We start from the raw sequence: 26,070 nt of genomic DNA on the forward strand, positions 1-26,070 counted from the left end.
CCCTCACGCAGGCCCATGGCGGCGGCCGCGGCGGCGCTCTCGGGCGCGGGCACGCCACCCGCGGGCGGCGGGGCCGGGGGCGGCGGGGCCGGGGGCGGCGGGTCCCCGCCGGGCGGCTGGGCCGTGGCGCGCCTGGAGGGCCGCGAGTTCGAGTATCTGATGAAGAAGCGCTCGGTGACCATCGGCCGCAACTCGTCGCAGGGCTCGGTGGACGTGAGCATGGGCCACTCGAGCTTCATCTCCCGGCGCCACCTCGAGATCTTCACGCCCCCGGGCGGCGGCGGCGGCGGCCATGGCGGGGCCGCTCCGGAGCCGCCGCCCGCGCAGCCCAGGCCCGACGCCGGCGGCGACTTCTACCTGCGCTGCCTGGGCAAGAACGGCGTGTTCGTGGACGGCGTGTTCCAGAGGCGCGGGGCGCCGCCGCTGCAGCTGCCGCGCGTGTGAGTGGCCTCGGGGCGGGGCGGGCGGGTCTGCGGCCTGCAGCGCCTGGCGGGACGGGACGGGACCCGAGTCCAGGCCCGGGACCACCCACGGCCGGGGCCCGACTCCGTCCCACTGCCGGGACCACCAGCGGGACCCAGGCCCAGCTGGATCCCAACCCTCGACAGCCCCTGGCCCCCACCCCGTTTTCCCGGTCCCCCGCCTGGCAGGTGCAGCCCCCTCTTTCCCCTTCCTGGAGCTGGAGCTGCGGGCGGCTGCGCGCGCGGGTCAAGGTTTCTGGGTTCGGTGCGTGCGGGGAGTTGACATGTGCTGTCCCTAACCTGCAGCGAGGTCGCCGTGGACAGAAATGTTAAAACGTGCGGTGTGCGGTGGGAGGAGCTGCCCCGAACTAAAACCTGTGCCTCTTAACCGATGAAGGGTTGTCTGTTGTCTTGTTGTTGTTGTTGTTCACTCGTTTTCAGTAGTGAGCTATTTCTAGAGTGCGGTGTTTTAAGCAGCAACGACTCGTTTTTCCCTGCCGTGTTTTCAGTAGCCCAAATTGGAAAGCTCTTCAAGCAGGATGGATTTTCAATCTGTGCCCTGAACCTTGAAATTTAGGGAAAACTAGATACTTTTCACTCTTCACATAACTTCTACGAAAAGACAGTTGATTAGGAATTATTATAAGGTCATGTAGAGTGTTAAGTGAGCCTCATGGGGAACTGTCAATCCTGCTACAAAACAATTTAGCTTGATCCTGTGGTTTTATGAAGTTATATCATTTACTGTGCTTGAAACACAAACTTGCTGTCTAGGAAATGCTAATTATTCCTCAGGGGATTGCTTCTAGATCATTGCAAGTACAGCCTTTGTCCACACACACTGGAATTTTTTTGTTTTTTGAGACGGAGTCTCACTCTGTCGCCCAGGCTGGAGTGCAGTGGCGCGATCTTGGCTCACTGAAATCTCCGCCCTCGGAGTTCAAGCGGTTCTCCTGCCTCAGCCTCCCGAGTAGCTGGGTTTACAGGCGCCTGCCACCGCGCCCAGCTAATTGTATTTTTAGTGGAGACGGAATTTCACCATCTTGGCCAGGCTGGTCTTGAATTCCTGACCTGGTGATCCACCCGCCTCGGCCTCCCAGAGTGCTGGGATTACAGGCGTGAGCCACTGCGCCCGGCCTACAAACCGGAATTTTTAACCGTTTTCAGTTGTTGGAGATGCTGGTAAGAGCTGTTGCTTTTTTTCTTGACTTGCGTGTGTGGTGTGTGTTTACATGTGCTGTTCTGTTTCTTGGGATGGAAAGGTGTACCAGCATATTCCTTAAACTTTGGTAGTAGCATTTTAAAGAATGTTATTTTCAGACCAGGCTTGGTGGCTCATGCCTGTAATCCTAGCACTTTGGGAGGCCGAGGCTGGGGGATCACGAGGTCATGAGATCGAGACCATCCTGGCTAACACAGTGAAACCCCGTCTCTACTAAAAATACAAAAAAAAAAAAAAGCCGGGCGTGGTGGCGGGCACCTGTAGTCCCAGCTACTCAGGAGGCTGAGCCAGGAGAATGTGAACCTGGGAAGTGGAGCTTGCTGTGAGCCCAGATCTCATCACTGCACTCCAGTCTGGGCGACAGAGGAAGACTCCATCTCAAAAAAAAAAAAAAATTCAAATGAAAATACTGTTTATGTACGGTCTTTGTTACCTAGCCTGGAGTGCACTGGTGTAATGACAGCTCACAGCAGCCTCAAATTCCTGGGCACAAGCGATTCTCCTGCCCCAGTGTTCAGGAGTTTGAAGTTGCTGTGAGCTGTGATCTCACCACTACGTTCCAGGCCGGGAGTACAGGTGTGAGCTGTGATCTCACTGCTGCATTCCAGGCCAGGATTACAGGTGTGAGCTGTGATCTCACTGCTACATTCCAGGCCGGGATTACAGGTTGTGAGCTAGGATTTCACCACTCCTCCCAAGGTGCTGGGATTACAGGTGTGAGCCACCACACACCTGGCTAAGATTTTGAGTTTTTTGGAATTCTTTTTTTTTTTTTTGAGATGGAGTCTCGCTCTGTCCTTGAGGCTGGAGTGCAGTGGCGTGATCTCGGCTCACTGCAAGCTCTGCCTCCTGGGTTCACGCCATTCTCCTGCTTTAGCCTCTCGAGTAGCTGGGACTACAGGTGCCCGCCACTATGCCCGGCTAATTTTTTTTGTATTTTTAGTAGAGATGGGGTTTCGCTGTGCTAGTGTGCTAGATGGTCTGGATCTCCTGACCTCGTGATCCGCCCACCTCGGCCTCCCAAAGTGCTGGGATTACAGGCATGAGCCATCGCACCTGGCCCGATTTTGAGTTTTTAAAGAAAATTCTCCTTACCATTCAGCCAGAGCCATCTGTATTGAATTGAATTCTACCCACGCTAACGTGATAAACATCAAAATAAGTCGACTTTTCAGTGAGGGCCAGAATTCAGACCTTATTTTTTTGAGATGGCCTCTCGCTCTGACGCCAGGCTGGAGTGCAATGGCGCGATCTTGACTTGCTGCAACCTCCGCCTCCCGGGTTCAAGCAGTTCTTGTGCCTCAGCCTCCTGAGTAGCTGGGATTACAGGCCCGTGCCACCACACCCAACTAATTTTTGTATTTTTAGTAGAGACAGGGTTTTACCATGTTGGCCAGGATGGTCTTGATCTCCTGACCTCGTGATTCACCCGCCTTGGCCTCCCAAAGTGCTGGGATTACAGCTGTGAGCCACTGCACCTGGCCGAATTCAGAACTTCTGAAGAGTAATAATGAGCCTTGCAGTAGAGATGAGTAAGAAGGGTGGTGAGATGGGCCAGGCGCGGTGGCTCAAGCCTGTAATCCCAGCACTTTGGGAGGCCGAGACGGGCGGATCACGAGGTCAGGAGATCGAGACCATCCTGGCTAACATGGTGAAACCCCGTCTCTACTAAAAATACAAAAAACTAGCCGGGCGAGGTGGTGGGCGCCTGTAGTCCCAGCTACTTGGGAGGCTGAGGCAGGAGAATGGCGTAAACCCGGGAGGCGGAGCTTGCAGTGAGCTGAGATCCGGCCACTGCAGGCCAGCCCGGGCTACAGAGCAAGACTCCGTCTCAAAAAAAATAAAAAAATAAAAAAATAAAAAAAAATAAAAAAAAAAAGGCCAGGCGCGGTGGCTCAAGCCTGTAATCCCAGCACTTTGGGAGGCCGAGACGGGCGGATCACGAGGTCAGGAGATCGAGACTATCCTGGCTAACACGGTGAAACCCCGTCTCTATTAAGAAAATACAAAAAAAACTAGCCAGGCGAGGTGGCGGGCGCCTGTAGTCCCAGCTACTCGGGAGGCTGAGGCCGGAGAATGGCGTGAACCCGGGAGGCGGAGCTTGCAGTGAGCTGAGATCCGGCCACTGCACTCCAGCCTGGGCGACAGAGCGAGACTCCGTCTCAAAAAAAAAAAAAAAAAAAAAAAAAAAAAAAAAAAGGGTGGTGAGATGAAGGCTGGACCTCCCACTTGTGCTCAGGGAAGAGTCTTGTGGCCACCGAAGCTAACATGTATCCTGGACATCTCATGGGCCTGGGAACCTCTACTGGTACTGAGTACACAAGGGGATGAATGGCTTTTTTCACAGAAGGGAGCTTTGTATAGTGTGAATTACATTATTAACCTAGAGTCTATTTCAGCACCTCCTTTTTTGTAGGGCACCATTTCCAAATTTTTGGCGTAGGGTGGTAACACAGGTTAATGGAATAAATTGTAAAGAATTGGTACCAGTGAAATGCAGGTAAATTGTTTAAAATCTTTTTTTTTTTTTAGACAGAGGTTTTCCTCTTGTTGCCCAGGCTGGAGTGTAATGGTACAATCTTGGCTCACTGCAGCCTCTGCCTCCTGGGCTCAAGTGATTCTCCTGCTTCAGCCTCCCGAGTACTTGGGATTACAGGTGTGCACCACACCACCCCACCCAGTTAATTTTGTATTTTTAGTAGAGACAGGGTTTATCCATGTTGGTCAGGCTGGTCTCGAACTCCTGACCTCAGGTGATCCGCTCGCCTCCGCCTCCCAGAGTGCTGGGATTACAGGTGTGAGCTACAACACCTGGCCCTAACATCTTTTTTTCTGAATTTAAGCTCAGTGTTCAGATTGATGATATAAGTTCTTTGTAAGTTTAAAAATCAAATTAAATATATAAGCTTAAAGCATACGTAACGTAGAGTAATTATGTAAAGGCCAAAGTATTATTACGAGTCTCACTCTGTCGCCCAGGCTGGAGTGCAGTGGTGTGAATCTCAGCTCACTGCAACCTTGGCTTCTTGGATTCAAGCAATTCTCCTGCCTCAGCCTCCTGAGTAGCTGGGATTACAGGCGTGAGCCACTGCGCCCATCCTAAGGCCGAAATAGTGTTAATGCTTATTTCAGATTCGCCTACTAAATTCAGCATCACTGTAGAGTGAGAAAGTAATGTAACAACCCATGGTTGGTCCCTTATTTGAACCATAATGATTTTGTTACAATTCCAACTTTAAAATGAATTTATGTTTTGAATTTATATTAAAAATTATCAGAAATTTTGGAAGAGTACATAAGTAGTTTAGGTTTAAAATTTGGCTCATTTCATTGAAATACTAAATAATGTATTAATGTGGGGGAAGAGAGAAAGATGAGGACTGTGATCCTGTCCTTGGCTGCTGTATTTTAGTAATTTGACTAAGATGTGGATCCAAGTACCGTTTCCACAGTGGCTGGGGAGCCTCGAGCCCAGTGTGGATGGCTGGGGGTTCAGTGTGTTCAAGATTGTCAGGGTGCATGGTTTTCCAGAAAACAAATGGCTTCTTCAAGTCCTTGATTTTTGGATACACAGGCTGCCGGGCTGTGTGTAAAGGAAGGCAGCGTTTTCCTCTCTCAGAGCCTCAGACTGGCTGGAGGCACAGGTGTTCCTGGGAGACTGGAGGTGGGCTCCAGGGGGGTGTTCTGGGCCACCTGGGCAGGGCTCTTGGAGGCAAGCCGGTGGAGGTTGCCTCCCACATGTGGCTGGCTCTGTAGCCTGTCTCTGGGGAACCTGGAATTCAGGCTGGAAGAGACTTTGGGGCAGATTTTAGAGCAGCTGGAGCGTGAGGTCTGCCTGTCTGGTGGGGAGTATTTTTACTTTGTCAGTGATAGACTGAAATGCCCTCTTTGAGGACAGGGTGTTTGTTTGTTTGTTTGTTTGTTTTTAAAGACGGTCTCGCTCTGTTGCCCAGGCTGGGGTGCAGTGACACAACCTCCGCTCACTGCAACCTCCACCTCCCACATGCAAGTGATTCTCCTGGCTCAGCCTCCCGAGTAGGTGCGTTTACAGATGCCCGCCACCACACCTGGCTCATTTTTATATTTGTATTTTATTTATTCATCTATTTTTTGAGACGGAGTCTCCTCTGTTGCCCAGGCTGGAGTGCAGTGGAGCGATCTCGGCTCACTACAACCTCCGCCTCCTGGGTTCAGGCAGTTCTTCTGTCTCAGCCTCCCCAGTAGCTGGGACTACAGGTGCGCGCCACCATGCCCGGCTAATTTTTTTGTGTTTTTAGCAGAGACAGGGTTTCACCATGTTGGCCAGGCTGGTCTCGATCTCCTGACCTCGGGTCATCTGCCAAAAGTGCTGGGATGACAGGTGTGAGCCACTGCACCCGGCTGAGGACAAGGCACGTATTTGTCCAAGGGCCTGGTTTGGAGCCTGTGACTGGTAAAGTGTTTTTAGGAAGATCAATTGGACAGGACAGTTTGGGTTTGTTGTTGCTATTTTTGTTGCCATGGTAACAAACTATATGTACTTTATGAATAAAAATAGGCGACTGTTTAACAGTTGTTTATACTTTGAAAATGTCAAATGAATTTGACACATTTTAATCAGTAAGATCCCAGAATATCTAATAGTCAAATATAAAAAGAACAAGTTGAATTTACTATTGCCTACGACTATTTAACGTGCTAAACTAAAACTGTGTTTATTTAGAAAAGTGACCCCTGTCCTATGCCAAAAGAACTATGGATTCTGCCTAGTGGTAATTCAACACTTTCTTTCTTATGTGGCAGATTCTGTTTGGTAATGTCACATTTGAACACTTGCTCGTTAAATCAGAGATAGTGTCTTCCAAGGTGAAGACTGGAGAGAGGTGAGCCGACAGTCAGTGGCTTCTGGAGCTTTCCAGGTGGAGACTCCAATCAATGGATTGAGGGAACTCATAGTGATTCTGTCCTACTCAGAATACGGATAGGCAGAACTGAGCTTCCTGGAGAATACCAGTCCCAGAAAGAAGAAGTAAGAAGGAGGGGGTCCTGGGAAGGAGACGGCCAAGGGACATGGCTTGGCAATCAGGACGGCAGCCTTTGAGAGGGCTGTTGTCTCCAGGATAAGGAAGGAGGCTGGACATAGGGCTGGGGAGGAAGGAGGGAGTGGAGGTAGAAGGAGTGCATGTAAAGTGGAGGCCTTGTAAGGAGAGCAGAGTTGAGATGAGGGTTAGGAAGAGTGGAAACCTCATCACTAAACCAAGGTGAAGTGGCTGAAGGAACCACCAAGAAATGGGAGCTGAGGCCGGGCACGGTGGCTCACGCCTGTGATCCCAGCACTTTGGGAGGCCGAGGCAGGTGGATCACAAGGTCAGGAGATCGAGACCATCCTGGCTCACACGGTGAAACCCCGTCTCTACTAAAAATACACAAAATTAGCCGGGCGTGGTGGCGGGCGCCTGTAGTCCCAGCTACTCAGGAGGCTGAGGCAGGAGAATGACGTGAACCTGGGAGGCGGTGCTTGTAGTGAGCCAAGATCGTGCCACTGCACTCCAGCCTGGGGGAGGGAGCGAGACTCCGTCTCAGGAAAAAAAAAAAAAAAAAAAAAAAAAAAGATGGAGTTGAGACCTGGTCAGCTCTTTGGCCGAGTAGGCAGCAGATGACGTGTGAAGGAGGACAGCTCCCAGTGGAAAAGAAAACGAGATTGTCTTGTTTGAAGAGCTGAGCAGAGCAGGTCAGAACGGAGCTACTTGGAAAGTCTGATGTGTTTCCGTATTGAAGGGCTGCAAGAGTGGCTGAAATGCCTTCGTTTTGCGACCTGAAACTCCTGACAAGCTTGTAAGTGGAGCTGAGCCTGGGACACAGGAGTTGGCATGTGTTGGCATAAATGGAAGTTCACAGCAGAGGGCAAATGCCGCTTTGCACTTTGAAAAGTGCTCAGTGTACAAATCAGTTGCCTTTAATAACTACTGTGTATTTAAGCTCCACCTCCCGGGTTCAAGTGATTCTCCTGCCTCAGCCTCCTGAGGAGCTGGGATTACAGGCTTGCACCACCATGCCGGCTAATTTTTGTATTTTTAGTGGAGATAGCTTTTAAAGAAATTTTGGCTGGGCCTGGTGGCTTTTGCGTGTAATCCCAGCACATTGGGAAGCTGAGGCAGGCAGATCAGAGGTTTGAGATCAGTCTGGCCAATATGGCTAAACTCCGTCTCTACTAAAAATACGAAAATTAGCTGGGCGTGGTGGTGGGTGCCTGTAATCCCAGCGACTCAGGAGGCTGAAGCAGGAGAATCGCTTGAACCCACGGGGTAAAGGTTGCGGTCAGCCAAGATGGCACCCCTGTACTCCAGCCTGGGCGACATAGCAAGACTCCGTCTCAAAACCCAAAAGACTCATTTAGCAAATTGAGATACATTGTTATCACTGATTTGTAGACATGGAGCACAGTGCAGCTATTTTAGCATAATTGTTACTTTAAGTTAAAAACCCAGTAACCAACTTACTTCTGTCTCACCTAGTGTTTAGTACTTCATCCAGTGGTAAAACTCTGTGTTCCTTTTATTGTATTATTTAGAGTCTTACTCTGTCACCCAGGCTGGAGTACAGTGGTGCCATCATAGCTCACTGCAGCCTTGAACTCCTGGACTCAAGCGATCCTCCCACTTCAGTCTCCCGTGTATCTGAGAGTACAGGCCTGCATGGCCATTCAGGGCTAATTTTTTTTTTTTTGGACCTGGGGTCTCGCTATGTTGCCCAGGCTGGTCGCAAATTCCTGTCCTCAAGCGGTCCCCCCACCTCAGTCTCCCAAAGTGCTGGGATTACAGGCGTGAGCCATCCCACCTGATCTATACATGTTTTCAAGTGCTGATCATTTACTAATAGTGAAGGGATTGTAGTCAGGCATGGCTCCCCCACTTACTGGCAGGTCCCATTAAGACCTGCGCTTGCAGAAGTACAGCACAGCCCCATGCGTGTTTGGTGGAAATATTCCAGGAGATGAGGCTGTTATAGTAACAGCAGTTTTTTCCATTGTGAAAATGTAACTATTCTTGCTTTGTTGAGGAGAAAGGTTTTTTTGGAAAATGAAGAAAAGAGGGTTTCTAAGTTAAGGAAGCTTTTCATGAAGGCAGTTGGCGTTTGGGTAGTGTTCTTATCTGTTTAACATTTTTGTGGGGCTCTTGTTTTCTTTTATGTTTGGTTTTTGGAGCAATTTATAATATCTTAAATAATGACAGTCATAGCAAATCAACCTCCACACTTTTTCATGAGGAATTTTTGAATTTGCTGCTAAAATGCAGTCCGTGAGGGCATGTTTGAGGCACACATTACCATCTCTACGATGTGAAGCGGGCTTTGAGCATGGAACAAGGTGTTACAGCTACACCCTAGGAAGTGGGGAGGGAGACCAGGAAGTACCTCACGCGAGAGCCACGGCCCCAGCGGCCCTGCTTTCCTCGTGCACATCAGCTTAGAGTGCGTGTTGGGCTTCAAACGTCTCCGCTGATTTGTTAGGAACAGAGAAGGTGCTCTGCTGAGAATTCCATAGATTTTTAGACAGTTTTTGGTTTTTGCTGCAGTTTGTCATTCGAGATGGAATACTTGTGTTCTTTGTCCTGTGAAAGGCATTGGACTATGACACCAGGATGAGTCTGCCTCCGTCCCCTCCCTGGGACACTTGACAGTGTCTGGAGACACGTTTGGTTAGCATAGACTGGGAGGACTGGTGCTACTGGCATCTAGTGGACAGAGGCCAGGGATGCCGCTAAAAAACCTTACAATGCGCAGGACGCGGGAGGGGAGAGCCGCCTGTTGCAAAGCAGCCTAGTAGTTGATAATATAACAAGAATTGAGTATGACTCTTGGTCCTGTTGGTGGTAAGTTTTGATAGTTTTTTTTTACAGATGATTTCTGCTTAAAACTTTTATGCTACAAAAGCATCTGTTCAAAGTAAACTTGAAAGCACCTTTTTTTTTTTTTTTTGGAGACAGGGTCTTGCTCTTTTGCCCAGGCTGAAGTGCAGTGGTGTGATCTTGGCTCACTGCAGTGTCCACCTCCCGGTTTCAAGTGATTCTCCTCCCTCAGTCTCCTGAGTAGCTGGAATTACAGGCATGTGCCACCACGCCAGCTAATTTTTCTTTTTTTTTTCAAGGTGGAGTCCTGCTGTGTCTTCCAGGCTGGAGTGCAGTGGCAAAATCTCGGCTCACTGCAACCTCTGCCTCGCGGGTTCAAGTGATTCTCTTGCCTTAGCCTCCTGAGCACCTGGGATTACAGGTGCCTGCTACCACGCGTGGCTAATTTTATTGTTTTAGTAGAGACAGGGTTTCACCATGTTGGCCAGGCTGGTCTAGAACTCCTGACCTCAGGTCATCTGCTCACTTCAGCCTCCCAAAGTGCTGGGATTACAGGCGTGAGCTATGGTGCCTCACCTGAAAGTGACTTTTCTTTTTTTTTTTTTTTTTTTTTGAGTCGGAGTCTCGTTCTGTCGCCCAGGCTGGAGTGCAGTGGTGCAATCTGGGCTCACTACAAGCTCTGCCTCCTGGGTTCACGCCATTCTCCTGCCTCAGCCTCCCGAGTAGCTGGGACTACAGGCGCCTGCCACCACGCCCGCCTAATTTTTTGTATTTTTGGTAGAGACGGAGTTTCACTGTGTTAGCCAGGATGGTCTCGATCTCCTGACCTCGTGATCCGCCCACCTTGGCCTCCCAAAGTGCTGGGATTACAGGCGTGAGTCACCGCGCCCGGCCGAAAGTGCGTTTTCTAAAACAGAGCCTGGGGGTTGAGACTCATTGCAGTCACTAGGTAACTCCTCCTCCTTTGCAGCTTTGAAAGGACACTCTTGGAATGCAGTTCTGTCTTGCTATCCCTGGTTGTGAGAAGGTTCAGCTAGGTCCCTTAAGGCAGTAGTAGCCTAGCACTGTTACACTTGTGTGCTCTTAGTCATATTTATTGACTTAATTAGGCTGATACAGATAGTCTGAGAACTGGGAACACCTTAGTTACATTGATACAGACATTCTGAGAACGTTTAGTGGGAAAAAAGACACTGAGCTGTAGCTAAATTGTTCCAGTTTTTTGTGTTCCTGGTTCCACTGGAGAATGAACTGATGATGTGACGTCAGTGTTAGCACAGCCATGCTGGGAAAGACGGCTCTCAAGGTGCTGTTTTTAATGGTGTTTAGTCATTAATAATTGGCAGTAAGAAAACTCATCTTTTGACTTTTATTTGAACAGATGGAATATAGAAAACTTGAAATAGGCCGGGCACGTTGGTTCACGCCTGTCATCCCAGCACTTTGTGTGGTCGAGATGGGCAGATCTCCTGAGGTCGGGAGTTCGAGACCAGCCTGACCAACATGGAGAAACCCCGTCTCTACTAACAATACAAAATTAGCCTGGTGTGGTGGCGCACGCCTGTAATCCCAGCTACTCGGGAGGCCAAGGCAGGAGAATCACTTGAACCCGGGAGGTGGAGGTTGCGGTGAGCTGAGATGGCGCTGTTGCACTCCAGCCTGGGCAACAAGAGCGAAACTCCATCTCAAAAAAAAACAGAAAGAAAGAAAGAGAAAGAAAACCCGAAATAAGTACATTTAAAACCACTGTTGTGTTTTTTTTTGGTTTTGTTTTGTTTTGTTTTAGCCACCATGCCTGGCTAATTTTTGTATTTTTAGTAGAGATGGAGTTTCACCATGTGGGCCAGGCTGGTCTCGAACTCCTGACCACAAGTGATTCTCCTGCCTTTGCCTCCCAAAGTGTTGGGATTACAGGCGTGAGCCACTGCACCTGGTCGTCTACTGTTGGGTTTTCAAAGTGGCTTTTTTGGTCTTGTATTTTTCAGAATACAATAGCATTTTGAGTGTATAGAGAATGTTTTAAAAATTCTGTGTTTTTGCCATTTCTGAACTGTTGGAGGATGTTAGGGTAATGAACATCATTTTTATAGTCATTTGAGCTGGGTAGAAGAAGATGTGGTTTAAATATAAACTGTCTGTTCTGGGTCCTCCTTGAGGACCTGTTCCCACTTTGCCCAGGTTCCCCCTGGACTTGCCCACACGTAGTTAAACACAACTCAAATCCTGTACACTGGAGGGAACTGCATGTAAGTGTTCTGTGGGCTGGCTGGGCTGATTCATCTTTACGTTGTACACTTCCTGGGGTTGTGGCCTTTGACCCCTGGATGACCTCCAGGAATTCTGTGTACTCGATAGGACTCAAATGTTTATTGCTGAATTGGTTGGATGTAGGCTTCTGAGTTGGATTGGGTGAATACTGTACTGTAGAAAACCATGTAAAACAGTTATAACTGTAAGTCAGGTTAAGTTCGCTTCTGATTCTGCAGTTGCTCCCACTGTTTTTTGGTTTTTGTTGATGGTAGACTCCCCAGAGTGGCCTTTTTGGCCTTGTACAGGCATGCATCACTTAGCGGTGGGAATCATTCTGAGAAATGCATTGTTAGGTGATTTCATTGTTGTGCCAACATCATAGAGCATACTTGTACAAACCTCGGTGACACAGCCTGCTTACACACCCAGGCTGTGTGCACATCCTTTTGCTCCTATAGCCACAGACTGCACAGACTTAAGCAATATGTGACTGTACTGAACGCTGTAACATGGTAGGTGTTTGTGTATCTAAACATACTAAAACAGAAAAGACACAGTAAAAATAAGGTACAAAAGACAAAAAATGGTGCAGCTCTCTAGGGCACTGAGTGTCAACAGAGCTTGCAGAACTGGGTGAGTCAGTGAGTGAATGTGAAGGCCTAGGACATGGCCATACACCAGTGTCAACTTTATAAACACTGGACATTTAGGCTACACTTTATTTATTTATTTATTTATTTGAGAAGGAGTTTTGTTCTTGTCGCCCAGGCTGCAGTGCAATGGCATGATCTTGGCTCACTGCAACTTCCGCCTCCTGGGTTCAAGCAATTCTTCTGCCTCAGCTTCCCGAGTAGCTGGGATTACCAGCGCTTGAAACCATGCCCAACTAATTTTCTCATTTTTAGCAGAGACGGGGTTTCACCATGTTGGCCAGGTTGGTCTTGATCCTGACCTCAGGTGATCCGTCCCCCTTGGCCTCCCAAAGTGCTTGAATTACAGGTATGAGCCACTGTGCCTGGCCTAAATTTATTTAAAAAGAGTTTTCTTGTCAGGTAGAAGAAAAAAATTTTCAATAATAAATTAGCCTTAACATACTATAACTTTTTTTACTTTATAAACTAATACTTAGTTTAAAACACACATTATACAGACATAAAAAATATTTTTTATTGTTTTTTTCTGAGACCGCATCTCACTGTGTGGCCCGGGCTGGAGTGCAATGGCGATTCTCCTGCCTCGGCCTCCCAAGTAGCCACCTTGCCTGACTCATTTTTGTGTTTTTAATAGAGATGAAGTTTTGCCATGTTGGCCAGGCTAGTCTCGAACTCCTGACCTCAGATGATCTGCCTGCTTTGGCCTCCCAAAGCGCTGGGATTACAGGTGTGAGCCATGCGCCTGACCTCAGAAATATTTTTATATTCTTATTTGATAAGCTTTTTTCTGTTTGTAAAATTATTTTTTTTTTCTTTTTAAACTTTTTTTGTTTAAAAACTAAGACTGAAACACACACTAGCCTAGCCCTATACAGGGTCAGGACCAGCAGTATCACTGTCTTCCACCTCCACATCTTGTCCCACTCCAAAGTTCTCAGGGGCAGTAAACGTGCACGGAGCTGTCACCTCTGGTGATAATCATGCCGCCTTCTGGATACTGCCTGAAGGACCTGCCTGGGGCTATCGTGTAGTTAACTGTTTAAAAATAAGTAGAAGCAGTATACTCTAAATTACCAATAAAAAGTATAGTGCTGCCGGGCACAGTGACTCATGCCTGTCATCCCAGCACTTTGGGAGGCCGTTGCGGGTGGATCACCTGAGGTCATCAGTTCGAGACCAGCCCGGCCAACATGGTGAAAGCCCGTCTCTACTAAAAAAAGGTTAGCCGGGCTTGGTGACACACGCCTGTGGTCCCAGCTACTCGGGAGGCTGAGGCAGGAGAATTGCTTGAACCCGGGAGGCGGAGGTTGCAGTGAGCCGAGACCAAGCCACTGCACTCCAGCCTGGGCAATGGAGTGAGACTCTGTCTCAAAAAAAAAAATATATAGTGCAGTAAATACATAACCAGTAACAGTCATTTGTTATTGTCAAGTATTACATATTGTATGTGATCATATGTGCCGTACTTTCTGTTTTTTTTGAGACGGAGTCTCGCTCTGTTGCCCAAGCTGGAGTGTGGGGGCGTGATCTCGGCTCACTGCAAGCTCCGCCTCTCGGGTTCACGCCGTTCTCCTGCCTCAGCCTCCTGAGTAGCTGGGACTACAGGTGCCCGCCAACACGCCTGGGCTGATTTTTTTTGTAATTTTAGTAGAGACGGGGTTTCGTCGTGCTAGCCAGGATGATCCGCCCGTCTCGGCCTCCCAAAGTGCTGGAATTACAGCTGTGAGCCACTGTGCCGGGCCATGTGCTGTACTTTCATACAGCTGTTCGAGTAGTGGGTTCCTTGACACCAGCATCCCCCTAGACTCGTGAGTAATTCATTGCACTATGACATCACGATGGCTAGGAATAGGAATTTTTCAGCTCCATCATAATAACGGGATCCTCATATATGCGGCCCATCATTGACTTGAAACGACATGAATTGTGTTAGCCGGGCCTGGTGGCGGGCAGCTGTAGGTTAGCCGGGCCTGGCGGCGGGCAGCTGTAGGTTAGCCGGGCCTGGCGGCTGACGCACGCGGGACATTAGCCGGGCCTGGTGGCGCGCAGCTGTAGTCCCAGCTACTCGGGAGACTGAGGTTGGAGGATCACTTGCACCCAAGAGGTGGAGGCTACAGGGAACTGAGATCACACCAGTGCGCTCCAGCCCAGGCAACAGAAGGGGAGACCCTGTCTCAGGTAGATAGGTAGATAAGATTGGGAGACCCTGTCTCAGGTAGATAGGTAGATAAGATTGCCGTGCATGGCGGCGCACACTTGTAGTCCCAACTGAGTAAGACCCTGTCTCAAAAAAAAGTAGCCAGATGTTGTAGTGAGGGCCTCTAGTCCTAGCTACTTGGGAGGCCGAGGTGGGAGGATCACTTGACCCTAGGAGGTTGAGGCTACTGTGAACTGTGATTGCACTATTGCACTGAGTCTGGGCAACAGAGCAAAACCTTGTCTCGAAAAAAAAACAAAAGATGGCTGATATGTGGAGGGTAACCTGTGGAAGCCTGGCTGCACATGGACAGAATTTCTTGTGATTGAATAAAAATGGTCTAATAATGTGTGACAGGGAACGTGACTTGTGGTACTCCTTGATCATTGTTAGGGCTCTGGTATCAGAACAAGTCAGACGGACCATAAAGTGGGTGGCTCATTGTGCCTGAGGCTTTGCACCGACCCGGTGCTGCTGCTCTGCTTCTGCAGAGCCTGTGCACAGACCTGGCTCTTGGGTCTTCGTGCCTTGGGCTAGAGGAGGGGCCAGGCTCCTCCTTGCTGAGAACTTTTGCAGAGCTCTGGAGGAGACCCTCCTGGGATTGTGCTACTGGTGCACATCCCTGTCCCAGATGAGATGGTCTGTAGCTCTGATCCTTCCTACCACACGCCTCCGCCCCTCCAGATTTGACTTTAGTGACTAGGTGGCTCGGCATTCACTCTTGTTCCTGTCTCCTCTTACAGATGGTAACGAACTTGTTGAAACCTGTCCCCAAAAGTAGTAGTTTATTTTCCATGGATCTTTTATTTTGTTCTCTCTTAAAAGTTGTTTTTCAGGCTATGCATTTTCTTGTTGACACAAATCTACCTGTTAATTACTGAGTGCTGAAAAACACACATTTTTTTGAGGCAGGTTCTTGCTCTGTTGCCCAGGCTGGAGTGCAGTGGCACCGTCTTGGCTCACTGCAACTTGCACCGCCCAGGTTCAAGCGATTCTCCTGCCTCAGCCCTCGGAGTAGCTGGTATTACAGGCGCCTGCCACCACGCCTGGCTAATTTTTGTATTTTTTGTACAGATGGGGTTTCCACATGTTGGTTAGGCTAGTCTTGAACTCCTGACCTCAGTTTATCCACCCACCTCAACCTCCCAAAGTGCTGGGATTACAGGTGTGAGCCACCACGCCCGGCCTTGGCCTTCATGATTTCTGATGAGAAGTCAGCTGTTGACAGTTATCCAGGCGCTTTTCTCTTGCTGCTGTCAAGATTCTCTCTTCTTTGTCTTTTGGCTTTCAACACTTTTATTAAAATGTGTTTCATTTTGTGTCCTGTGAGTTTATCCTACTTGGAGTTTGTTGAGCTTCTTGGATTTGTAAAATTCTTGTCTTTCATTAAACTCGAAAAGGTTTTTTTCCATTATTTTTTCGAACATTCTTTCTGCACATTTCAGACTCCCATACTGTATGTGTTGGTTGGTAAGCTGACATCTCAGGTCCCTTAGGCTCTGCCTGTTTTGTTCCTTTTTATATTTTCTGTCTCTATCGATAGTCCTGTTTGGTTCACACACGTGTTGTTTTCCTTTTTTCTTTTTGTTGTGTGTGGTTTTTTTTTTTTTTTTTTTTTTGAGACGGAGTCTCGCTCTGCCGCCCAGGCTGGAGTGCAGTGGCCGGATCTCAGCTCACTGCAAGCTCCGCCTCCCGGGTTCACGCCATTCTCCTGCCTCCGCCTCCCGAGTAGCTGGGACTACAGGCGCCCGCCACCTCGCCCGGCTAGTTTTTTGTATTTTTTAGTAGAGACAGGGTTTCACCATGTTAACCAGGATGGTCTCGATCTCCTGACCTCGTGATCTGCCCGTCTCGGCCTCCCAAAGTGCTGGGATTACAGGCTTGAGCCACCGCGCCCGGCCTTTTTTTTTTTTTTTTGAGACGGCGTTTCATTCTTGTTGCCTAGGCTGGAGTGCAGTGGCGTGATCTCGGTTCACTGAAACCTCTGCTGGTTCAAGCGATTCTCCTGCCTCAGCCTCCCAAGTAGCTGGGATTACAGGCATGCGCCACCGCGCCCGGGTAATTTTGTATTTTTAGTAGAGACAGGGTTTTTCCATGTTGGTCAGGCCGGTCTTGAACTCCCGACCTCAGGTGATCCGCCTGTCTCAGTCTCCCAAAGTGCTGGGATTATAGGCGTGAACCACTGTGCCTGGCATTTTTTTGTATTTTTAGTAGAGATTGGGGTTTCACTGTGTTAGCCAGGCTGGTCTCAAACTCCTGACCTCAGGTGATCTGCCCATCTCGGCCTCCCCAAGTGCTGGAATTACAGGGTGTGAGCCACTGTGCCCGGCCTGTGTTTTTATTTAAGTTTTTGAGCATGTTTAAGGCAGTTGTTTCAAAGTCTTTGTCTAGTAAATCCAGTGTCTGGCCTTCCCCAGAATAGTTTATCAGTTTTTATTTATTTGACTGAGTCATACTTTCCTGTTTCTTTGTGTGCCTTGTGATTGTTGTTGTTGCAAACTGGACCTGTGATTGTTACAACGCAGTAGCTCTGGAAATCAGATTCTTTTCCTTTGCTTGGGTTTGGTGGGTTTTTTGTTTGCCGAAGGATATAGGGGCCCTTTTATTTAATGACTTTCCCAAGCTGTTATTATTGCAGACTATCGTCCTTCGTTATGTAGTCACTGAAGTCCTTGTTCCTTAGCTTGTGTTTAGCTGGTGTTTTGCAAAGATTTCCTTGAATGCCAGGAACTCTTCCAGTCTTTGCAAAATGACTTTGTGCCTGGGCCCTCCTTGAACTCTTGGTCGGGCTTGCACTTGGCCTGAGGATCAGCCCAGAGTGAAAGCAAGGTGGAGGCCTGAGATCTTTGCAGAGTGCGCATTTTGCCCTGGGCGTGTGCGTAGCTTTCTGAATTTTCCAGCACACACTGAGGCCTCTGAATGTCCTGATTTCCCAGAAACACACCCAGGTTTTTGCCTTAGGCAGTCTGTTGTATATTGGGACTGTAATCTTTTGCCCCAGGCAACTGAGAGTTGTTAAATGGGTTTGAAATGTTTTTAAACTTTTTTGGCCTTGGATCTGACTTAGGCCAAACAGAAGAGGAGTGCCTTGCGTCAGTCAAATCTCCAGACAGGTTAGAACAGACACACACAGTAAATTTTGAATGAGGTCTCCAGAAGCTTCCGGTAGGCACCTAAGGTTAGAAAACATTGTTTAGGAAAAGAATAGAATATAAAGCTTAGCGGCTGGTTGTAGAAGATTCTTGCTGCTGGATCCACTCAGCTACTGGGCACTTGGTGGGGGCCAGCCTCCAGCTGCCCAGTGAGTGGGACGCTGGGCTGGAGCTGCTGGTATTATGTTAGGAAAGTTATTCCTGAGAAATTCAGATACTTATTGACTGAATTGGTATGCTGCTTACAGTCTTTCTTAAATGATTAAAGTTTACTTTAAAATATTATTAATTTAAAAAATAGTGTGAAATAATACTTCTTGTGGAACATTTAGACCGTAAAAGTGGATGTGAAAAAAAATCCATTGCTGGCTGGGCGCGGTGACTCACACCTGTAATCCCAGCACTTTGGGAGGCCATGGTGGTTGGATCACGAGGTTAGGAGATCGAGACCAGCCTGTCCAGCTTGGTGAAACCCCATCTCTACTAAAAACACAAAAATTAACCGGGCTTGGTGGTGTGTGCCTGTAATCCCAGCTACTGGGGAGGCTAAGGCAGGAGAATTGCCTGAACCTGGGAGGTGGAAGTTGCAGTGAGCTGAGATCACGCCACTGCACTCTGGCCTGGGCAAGAAAAGTGAGACTCCGTCTCAAAAAAAAAAAAAAAAAAAAGGCCGGGTGCACGGTGGCTCATGCCTGTTTGCCAGCAGTTTGGGAGGCCGAGGCAGGCAGGTCACGAGGTCAAGAGATCGCGAAATCATCCTGACCAACACGGTGAAACCCCATCTCTACTGAAAATATAAAAATGAGTTGGGCGTGGTGGCACACGCCTGTAATCCCAGCTACTCAGGAGGCTGAGGCAGGAGAATCACTTGAGCCTGGGAGGCGGAGGTTGCAGTGAGCTGAGATCGCACCACTGCACTCCAGCCTGGAGAGTCACTGGAGCCTGGGAGGCGGAGGTTGCAGTGAGCCGAGATCGCGCCACTGCACTCCAGCCTGGAGAGTCACTGGAGCCTGGGAGGCAGAGGTTGCAGTGAGCCGAGATAGCGCCACTGCACTCCAGCCTGGGTGACTGAGCAAGACTCCATCTGAAAAAAAAAAAAAGACATAGGCCTGGTGGGAGGTGGGAGGGTTGCTGGAGGCCAGGAGTTCGAGACCAGCCTGGCCAACATGGTGATGCCACTGTCTCAACAAAAAATTTAGAAATTAGGTGTGGTTGTGCATTCCTCCAGTCCTAGACACTCAGGAGGCTAATTTGGGAGGTTCGCTTGAGCCCAGGACGTTGAGGCTGTAGTGAACCATGATTGTGCTGCTGCACTCCAACCTGGGTGACAGACCAAGATCCTGTCTCCAATTAAAAGAACATTAAGTTCATTTTGTCAAAGGAAAAATTACCATCCTCGCAGTTGCCTTTGTTGTTGCGGACAGAAGAGTGCCCTTGTCCTCTGCCGGTGGACACAGTCCCCACAGGAGCCGCACGGGGCTTTTCTGTGTATCAAGTATGGTATAAAGGTAAAAGAGCAAAATGCTCTGTGCCACGTTTTATAGGGAGTGAAAAACAACCCCACCAAACCTAGGATACATCTTTCCAGCCAGGCCCTTCCTGAAGCCCCTCACTGTTACCTCTGACCCCACTGAGGCCCAGCCCAGGGAAGGGACTTGTACCCCACACCATTCCCACAGTTCACAGCCACTCAGCCCAGTGTGGGTTGCCCTTTCCAGATCTTCCAAAGCAGTTAGAAGAGTAGTGATGAAGAGTGCTTCAGAATTTTCATTCTTCCTCTCCCGGTTTATCTTCTGGTGGGAAGAGAAAACACTTTTGGAACGTTTAAGACTGAGAGGTGATGGGATTTCTTTTTGAGGTAGAAAATGTGGTATGAGAGTGGGAGGGAGAAATAGGAAAGTATTGAAGCTTTTGAAACTGTGAGGTGCTGGGCATAGTGGCTCAGGCCTGTAATCTCAACACTTGGGGAGGCTGATACGGGAGGATCAGTTGAGGACAGGAGTTCAAGACCAGCCTGGACAACATAGTTGGACCCTGTCTCTACAGAAACAATGAAACAATTGGCTCTGTATGGTGGCACACGCCTGTGATTCCAGCTACTTTGTAGGCTGAGGTGGGGGGATTGCTTGAACCCAGGAGGTCAAGGCTGTAGTGAGCCATGATCATACCACTGCACTCCAGTCTGGGCAACAGAGTGAGACCATGTTTCTTAAAAAAAAAAAAAGTGTGTGTATATATATGTGAATGGGCCGGGCATGTTGGCTCACGCCTGTAGTCTCAACACTTTGAAAGGCTGAGGTGAGTGGACCACCTGAGGTCAGGAGTTCGAGACCAGGCTGGCCAACATGGTGAAACCCTGTCTCCATTAAAAATACAAAAAATTAGCTGGACATGGTGGCAGGCACCTGTAATCCCAGCTACTCGAGAGGCAGAGGCAGGAGAATCTCTTAAACCTGGGAGGTGGAGGTTGCAGTGAGCCGAGATCATGCCACGGCACTCCAGCCTGGGGGACACAGCAAGACTCCATCTCAAAAAAAACAAAAAAAATTGATAATTGAAAGCTGGTTGGATGTGGTGGCTCACGCCTGTAATCCCAGCACTTTGAGAGGCCGAGGCAGGCAGATCACCTGAGCTCAGGAGTTCAAGAACAGCGTGGCCAATATGGTAAAACCCTGTCTCTACTAAAAATACAAAAATTAGCCAAGTGTGGTGGCGTGTGCCTGTATTCCCAGCTACTTGGGAGGCTGAGGCAGGAGAATCTCTTGAACCCGGGAGGCAGAGGTTGTAGTGAGGTGAGATCGCGCCATTGCACTCCAGCCTGGGCAACAAGAGCAAGACTCTGTCTCAAAAAAGCATAAAAGAAGAAAAGAGAGTTACTTTTCAGAATGGTCTCAACCGCCTCAGTGATTTGGAGAATTGGAAGTAAGAGATTTTGGTGTTAGTGACTTTAACTTCCCCATCTTATGTCCATTCTTCCTGCACGATTGTTGTTTCTGGGTATGTGTCCTGCACGTCATCTGTTTGAAACCTTTCCAGTGATCCCATGTCATACCCCCTTCCCCAATTTAGCCATCCCATTGGCCTGGATGCAGGCGGATGGTTTGTCTACTCATACCCCGTCTCTTCTCCTAGAGTTGGCCCACTCTAGTCCAGCACCCACCCTCAGGCGTAGCCCTTTCCTTCCTCCCACGTGCCTGCCCACCGGATGCTACTCTCCCACCAGACGCTACTCTGCAGCTGCCTCTCCTGTAAGACCGGCCGTGAAGGTTCCTGCTCAGGTCCCTTCCTTTTGTCTGTCTCAGTGTCACCTAGGGAGGGAGCAAATAGTTGTAAGTTCGCACTTGCTTCTGTCTTGAATTCTCTGATTGTTTCATGCGCACTAACAAGGTTGACAGCTGAGGTCCCGTATCAGTAAGTGAGCTTTTATCGATTTTTTTTCCCAGTGCATCACACCTGGGCTTGTTGAACAGAAAGGCCTTTTTGTGTGTTAATACTGTGTTGGGCAGAAAAGCCTTTTTATGCGTTAATACTGTGTTGTGTTGGCTTGAAATGGAGTGAGTGGCACCTTCAGGGGCTGATGCTGGCATAGCTTGGAGTGTGAGCTTTCTCAGATGGATGGGCCCACCGTGGGTGTGTGTGGTGTGTGGTGTGTGGTGTGTGGTATGTGGTGTGTGGCTGCTGCCTCATTGTCCTTGGAGCAGGCTCTCCCAGCGTCGGAGGGTGTTCGAGACCAAGCGCATTCCTGTGCGGGCAGCTCCGTCTTCTCTGGTTCTGCTGATGGGTTCACTTTTTAGTGGAGGTGTCAGTGGGCCAACGTCAGGGCGTGCAGGGACAGGGATGAAGGGTGTGGTATAAGCACAAGTAGGCCTGAAATGGGCAGGTTTTTGGATTTAGAATTTTAAAAAATAGTTGTAGTTTCTAAATAACTAATGATTTACAGTTTTTTTTTGTTTTTGGTTTTTTGAGACAGAGTCTCGCCATATCGCCTAGACTAGAGTGCGGTGGCGCCATTTTGGCTCACTGCAACCTCCGTCTCCCAGGTTCAAGTGATTCTCCTGCCTCAGCCTCCCGAGTAGCTGGGATTATAGGCGCCCACCATCATGCCCAGCTAATTTTTGTATTTTTAGTAGAGACGGAGTTTAACCTTGTTGGCCAAGGCTGGTCTCGAACTCCTGACCTCCTGCCTCAGCCTCCCAAAGTGGTGGGATTACAGGCGTGAGTCACCGTACCTGGCCAAATTTTTAAATTTATTAATGCGTATCTGTGTATTTCAAGTTGATACTTGTGTGACAGTCAGATATGACACTCAGAAAAACTGATAAATGTTTTTTTCATACTTAACACACGATGAACTGCACTGTACCTGTTTCGAGAGGTAGGAAGGGTGATCTTTTTTTTAAATAGATGGAGTCTTACTTTGTTGCCCAGGCCGAAGTGCAGTGGTGCAGTCATGGCTCACTGCTGCCTTGAACTTCTGGGCTCAGGGGATCCTCTTTACCTCAGCCTCCTGTGTAATAGGGACTAGCGGCACAAATCACTGCATCCAGCTAATTAAATTTTTAAATTTTTTTTGAGATGGAGTCTCACTCTCTTGCCCAGGCTGGAGTGCAGTGGTGCGATCTTGGCTAACTGCAACCTCCGCTTCTGGGGTTGAAGCAGTTCTGCCTCAGCCTCACAAGTAGCTGGGATTACAGGCGTGCACCACCACGCCTAGCTATGTTTGTATTTTTTGGTTGAGAAGGGATTTCGCCATGTTGGCCAGTCTGGTCTTGAACTCCTGGCCTCAAGTGATCCACTTGCCTCGGCCTCCCTCCACAAGTTTTTTTTTTTTCTTATTTCTTTTTTTTTTCTTTGAGACAGTTTCGTTCTTGTTGCCCAAGCTGGAGTGCAGTGGTGCGATCTCGGCTCACCGTAACCTCCGCCTCCTGGGTTCAGGCGATTCTCCTGCATCAGCCTCCCGAGTGGCTGGGATTATAGGCGCGCACCACCAGGCCCAGCTAATTCTTTTTGTATTGTTAGTAGAGACGGGATTTCACCATGTTGGCTGGGCGGGTCTCAAACTGAACTCAGAAAATCCACCCACCTCTGGCCTCCCAAGGTGCTGGGATTACAGGCGTGAGCCACCACGCCTGCCCCCAATTTTTTTGTTTGTTTTATACAGACAGGGTCTCGCCGTCCTGCTCAGGTTGGTATAGTACTCCTGGGCTCAAGCAATCATCCTGCCTCCACCTCCCAACCTTCCATTACAGGGATTACAGGTGTTTGCTGCCACGCCCGGCAGAAGGGCAGTGTTGGTGTTGATATGAGAAACGGCAGAGGACCCTGCTGGCAGGAGAGGACAGGTGCAGAGTGCGGCCAGAGCAGTATTACCAAGGGCTTGGTCAGCTTTACAAGTGGTCTCTGGGCCGGGTGTGGTGGCTCATGCCTAGTACTTTGGGAGACTGAGGCAGGAGTACAGGAGTTTGAGACCAGTCTAGGGAACATAGTAGAACCCTGTCTCTACAAAAAATTAAAACAATTAGCTGGGTGTGGTGGTGTGCACCTGTAGTCCCAGGTACTCAGGAGTCTGATGTGGGAGAACTGCTTGAGCCCAGGAGGTTGAGGCTGCAGTGAGCCGTGATTGCAGAGTGAAACCCTGTATAAATGAATAAGCGAATGAATGGTCTCTGGTACTTAACAGGTTATTTACCTGGAAAGGAAAAGTAGAATGAGCTAAACTTCTTGAGTGTTGTTGCCAGAACGGCCAGTGGGACCCCGGCAGAGGACATTTCCCATGTGGGGGTTTCGTTTGATACTGTGATTTTTGTCTTATAACTATTTTCTAAATCCACTTCACAACTATTTGTAAATGCTTACTTGGTAAATAAAACCAGACATGCCATCAGAATACTATTTTGAGAGGTCTTTTATTTCGTTTTGTTGTTTTCGAGATAGGGTCTTGCTCTGATACCCAGGCTGGAAGTGCCAGTGGCACAGTCATAGCTCTGACCGCGAACTCCTGGGCTCCCGTTATCCAGGGAGGCCATAGGTGAGAACTTTCGGCATCTGTCTGAAGGTGTCTTTGAAGGGGCAGACTGTGCTCAGTGCTGTGTGAGTACCTGCTGTGGGGGTGCCATACCCAGGAGCTGAGCAGAGGCTCACCACAGCTGCCCACTTGGAGCCCAGAGGTTTTGCGTCTTCTGGCAGCTTCTCTTTGCTTGTTTGAATAGTTCTGGGCTCTGCTCTGAGAATGGTCGTGAGAAACTAGAGCAGCAGGAAGGCCATGACAGGGAAGAGTCTTTCTTTTATTTTTAGTTTTTAGTGGAGCGGGGTCTTGCTAGAGTGCAGCGGCATGATCATGGCACACTGCAGCCTTGAACTCTTGGCCTCAAGTGATCCTCCTGCCGCAGTCTCTTAAGTAGCTGGGACTACCTGCCATCATGCTTGGCTTTCTGTTTTTTTTATAGAGATGATGTCTCACTATGTTGCACAAGCTGGTCTTGAACTCCTGGGCTCAGTCAACCCTCCCACTTCAGTCTTCCAACATGCTGGGATTATAGGCGTGAGCCACTGTGCCCCGCCTTACTTTTATTTTGAAAATTCTTTGGCTTTTACATTTTATGCCATGTGCATTTATCATCTGTTAGTGACAACAACAAAATTACTAATTGATCATCTCCTCTGGACAGTAGTTAAATGGATTTATTCTCTCTCTCTTTTTTTTTTTTAATGTAAGCTGCCTATTTTTCCCCTTAAATCAGAGTATTTGTGGAGAAAGTCCTAGGGAAATGGCACTGTGCTGGTACACACACAGATGCCGCCCAAACCCAGAGATGCTTTGGCATCAGAGCAGACTGGATTTACAACAGTAGCGCAGCGTGTGTGCTGGGTATGATTTCTCTCTCCCAGCACCGCGTCATCCAACACGTGAGCATTTCTGTTGCTGAACTCAGGAATATTCTCACTAAGTGGGCTAATTGAAGGGTATAATTAGCTTTTTCTCAGTTTGGGTCAGAATTGGCTGCCAGATGATTTCAGGTCAGAGTTTTTGGAGCTTTTTGCTTTTTGGAATTGTGGAAAAGGGACTGTGGACCTTTATGGGGCATAGAGCTACTCCAGGCGAGTTGCTGTGGGAGGGGTGTGCAGAGTGAAGTGCTGGTGGGTGGCCATCCTCAGTGGCGTTGGGACCTGGCTTCCATCCAGCTCTGTGTCTGCAGTGCCACTGTCCTCCTTTCCTCCTGTGAGCCTGTGCTGCCCACCCAGGTCCTGGGGGCGGACCCTCTCCACGGTGTGCCCTGCTGCTCCGCGTTCACGGAGATGGAAAAAAATGATTAAAAAAAAAAGAATTGTTGATCTGCCTGTCTGTCCTCCTTTAGCGTTTCTCAGGTGTGTCACCTGCTCTTCCTCCTGCCCCATCTCGCCATTGACCTAGTGGTCTCTCACTTGGACTTCTGGAGTGATTCTTAGTTGGTCTCCGTTACTCTCCACTTTGTAGAAGTATCATCTAGACACAGAAAAGTGCGCAGATTCTAAGTATAGCTCAGTAAGCACCGTTGGCATGGTCTGTTCTAGTGAAGACATGTGACGTCATTGGCATCCACCTCTCCCAGCCAGAGCCTCCCACTCCTCAGTGTGGAACTCCTATCCTGCGTTCTTTTTTTTTTTTTTTTTTTTTTTTTTTTGGAGACGGAGTCTCGCTCTGTCACCCAGGCTGGAGTGCGGTGGCGCAATCTCGGCTCACTGCAAGCTCCGCCTCCCGGGTTCACGCCATTCTCCTACCTCAGCCTCCCGAGTAGCTGGGACTACAGGCGCCCGCCACTGCGCCCGGCTACTTTTTTCTATTTTTAGAAGAGACGAGGTTTCACCATGGTCTCGATCTCCTGACCTTGTGATCCGCCCGCCTCGGCCTCCCAAAGTGCTGGGATTACAGGCATGAGCCACCGCGCCCGGCCCTATCCTGCGTTCTAAACCATAAATTAGTTTTGTTTGCTTTTGAACTTCATATACATGAAATTGTTCAGAGTCTTTGATAGGAGAGGGTGTGTGTTTTTTATTGAATACTGTGTTTCTGAGGTTAATCCATATTTTTGCACATAGCTATTGGACATTTATTCTCATTACCGGAAAGTATTTAGTAACGTGGATATATGACGATTCAGTATTCTGCTATAGGTGGACATTTAAAGTAATTGTATTTGGGGCTATTATGGATAATGCTGCTGTGAATAATCTTTTTTTTTTTTTTGAGACGGAGTCTCGCTCTGTCCCCCAGGCTAGAGTGCAGTGGCGCCATCTCGGCTCACTGTAAGCTCTGCCTCCCGGGTTCACGC

The 26,070-nt window shown here is 48.8% G+C and overlaps 1 protein-coding gene across 2 annotated transcripts in view; it reads left to right on the forward strand.

Annotated features, from left to right (window-relative positions):
* The window catches only part of FOXK2 (forkhead box K2), an 83,917-nt gene continuing 57,847 nt past the window's right edge, over positions 1 to 26,070 (forward strand). The window contains exon 1 of one of the 2 annotated variants that reach the window (XM_037992997.2): positions 1 to 440. In XM_037992997.2, the coding sequence (XP_037848925.2) occupies positions 16 to 440 (425 nt within the window). In that variant the 5' untranslated portion in view covers positions 1 to 15. The remainder of the gene's footprint in view (positions 441 to 26,070) is intronic. The other variant, XM_073005519.1, reaches the window with a different exon arrangement.

The sequence above is a fragment of the Chlorocebus sabaeus genome, chromosome 16, assembly GCF_047675955.1.
Source record: "Chlorocebus sabaeus isolate Y175 chromosome 16, mChlSab1.0.hap1, whole genome shotgun sequence".
Lineage (NCBI taxonomy): Eukaryota > Metazoa > Chordata > Mammalia > Primates > Cercopithecidae > Chlorocebus > Chlorocebus sabaeus.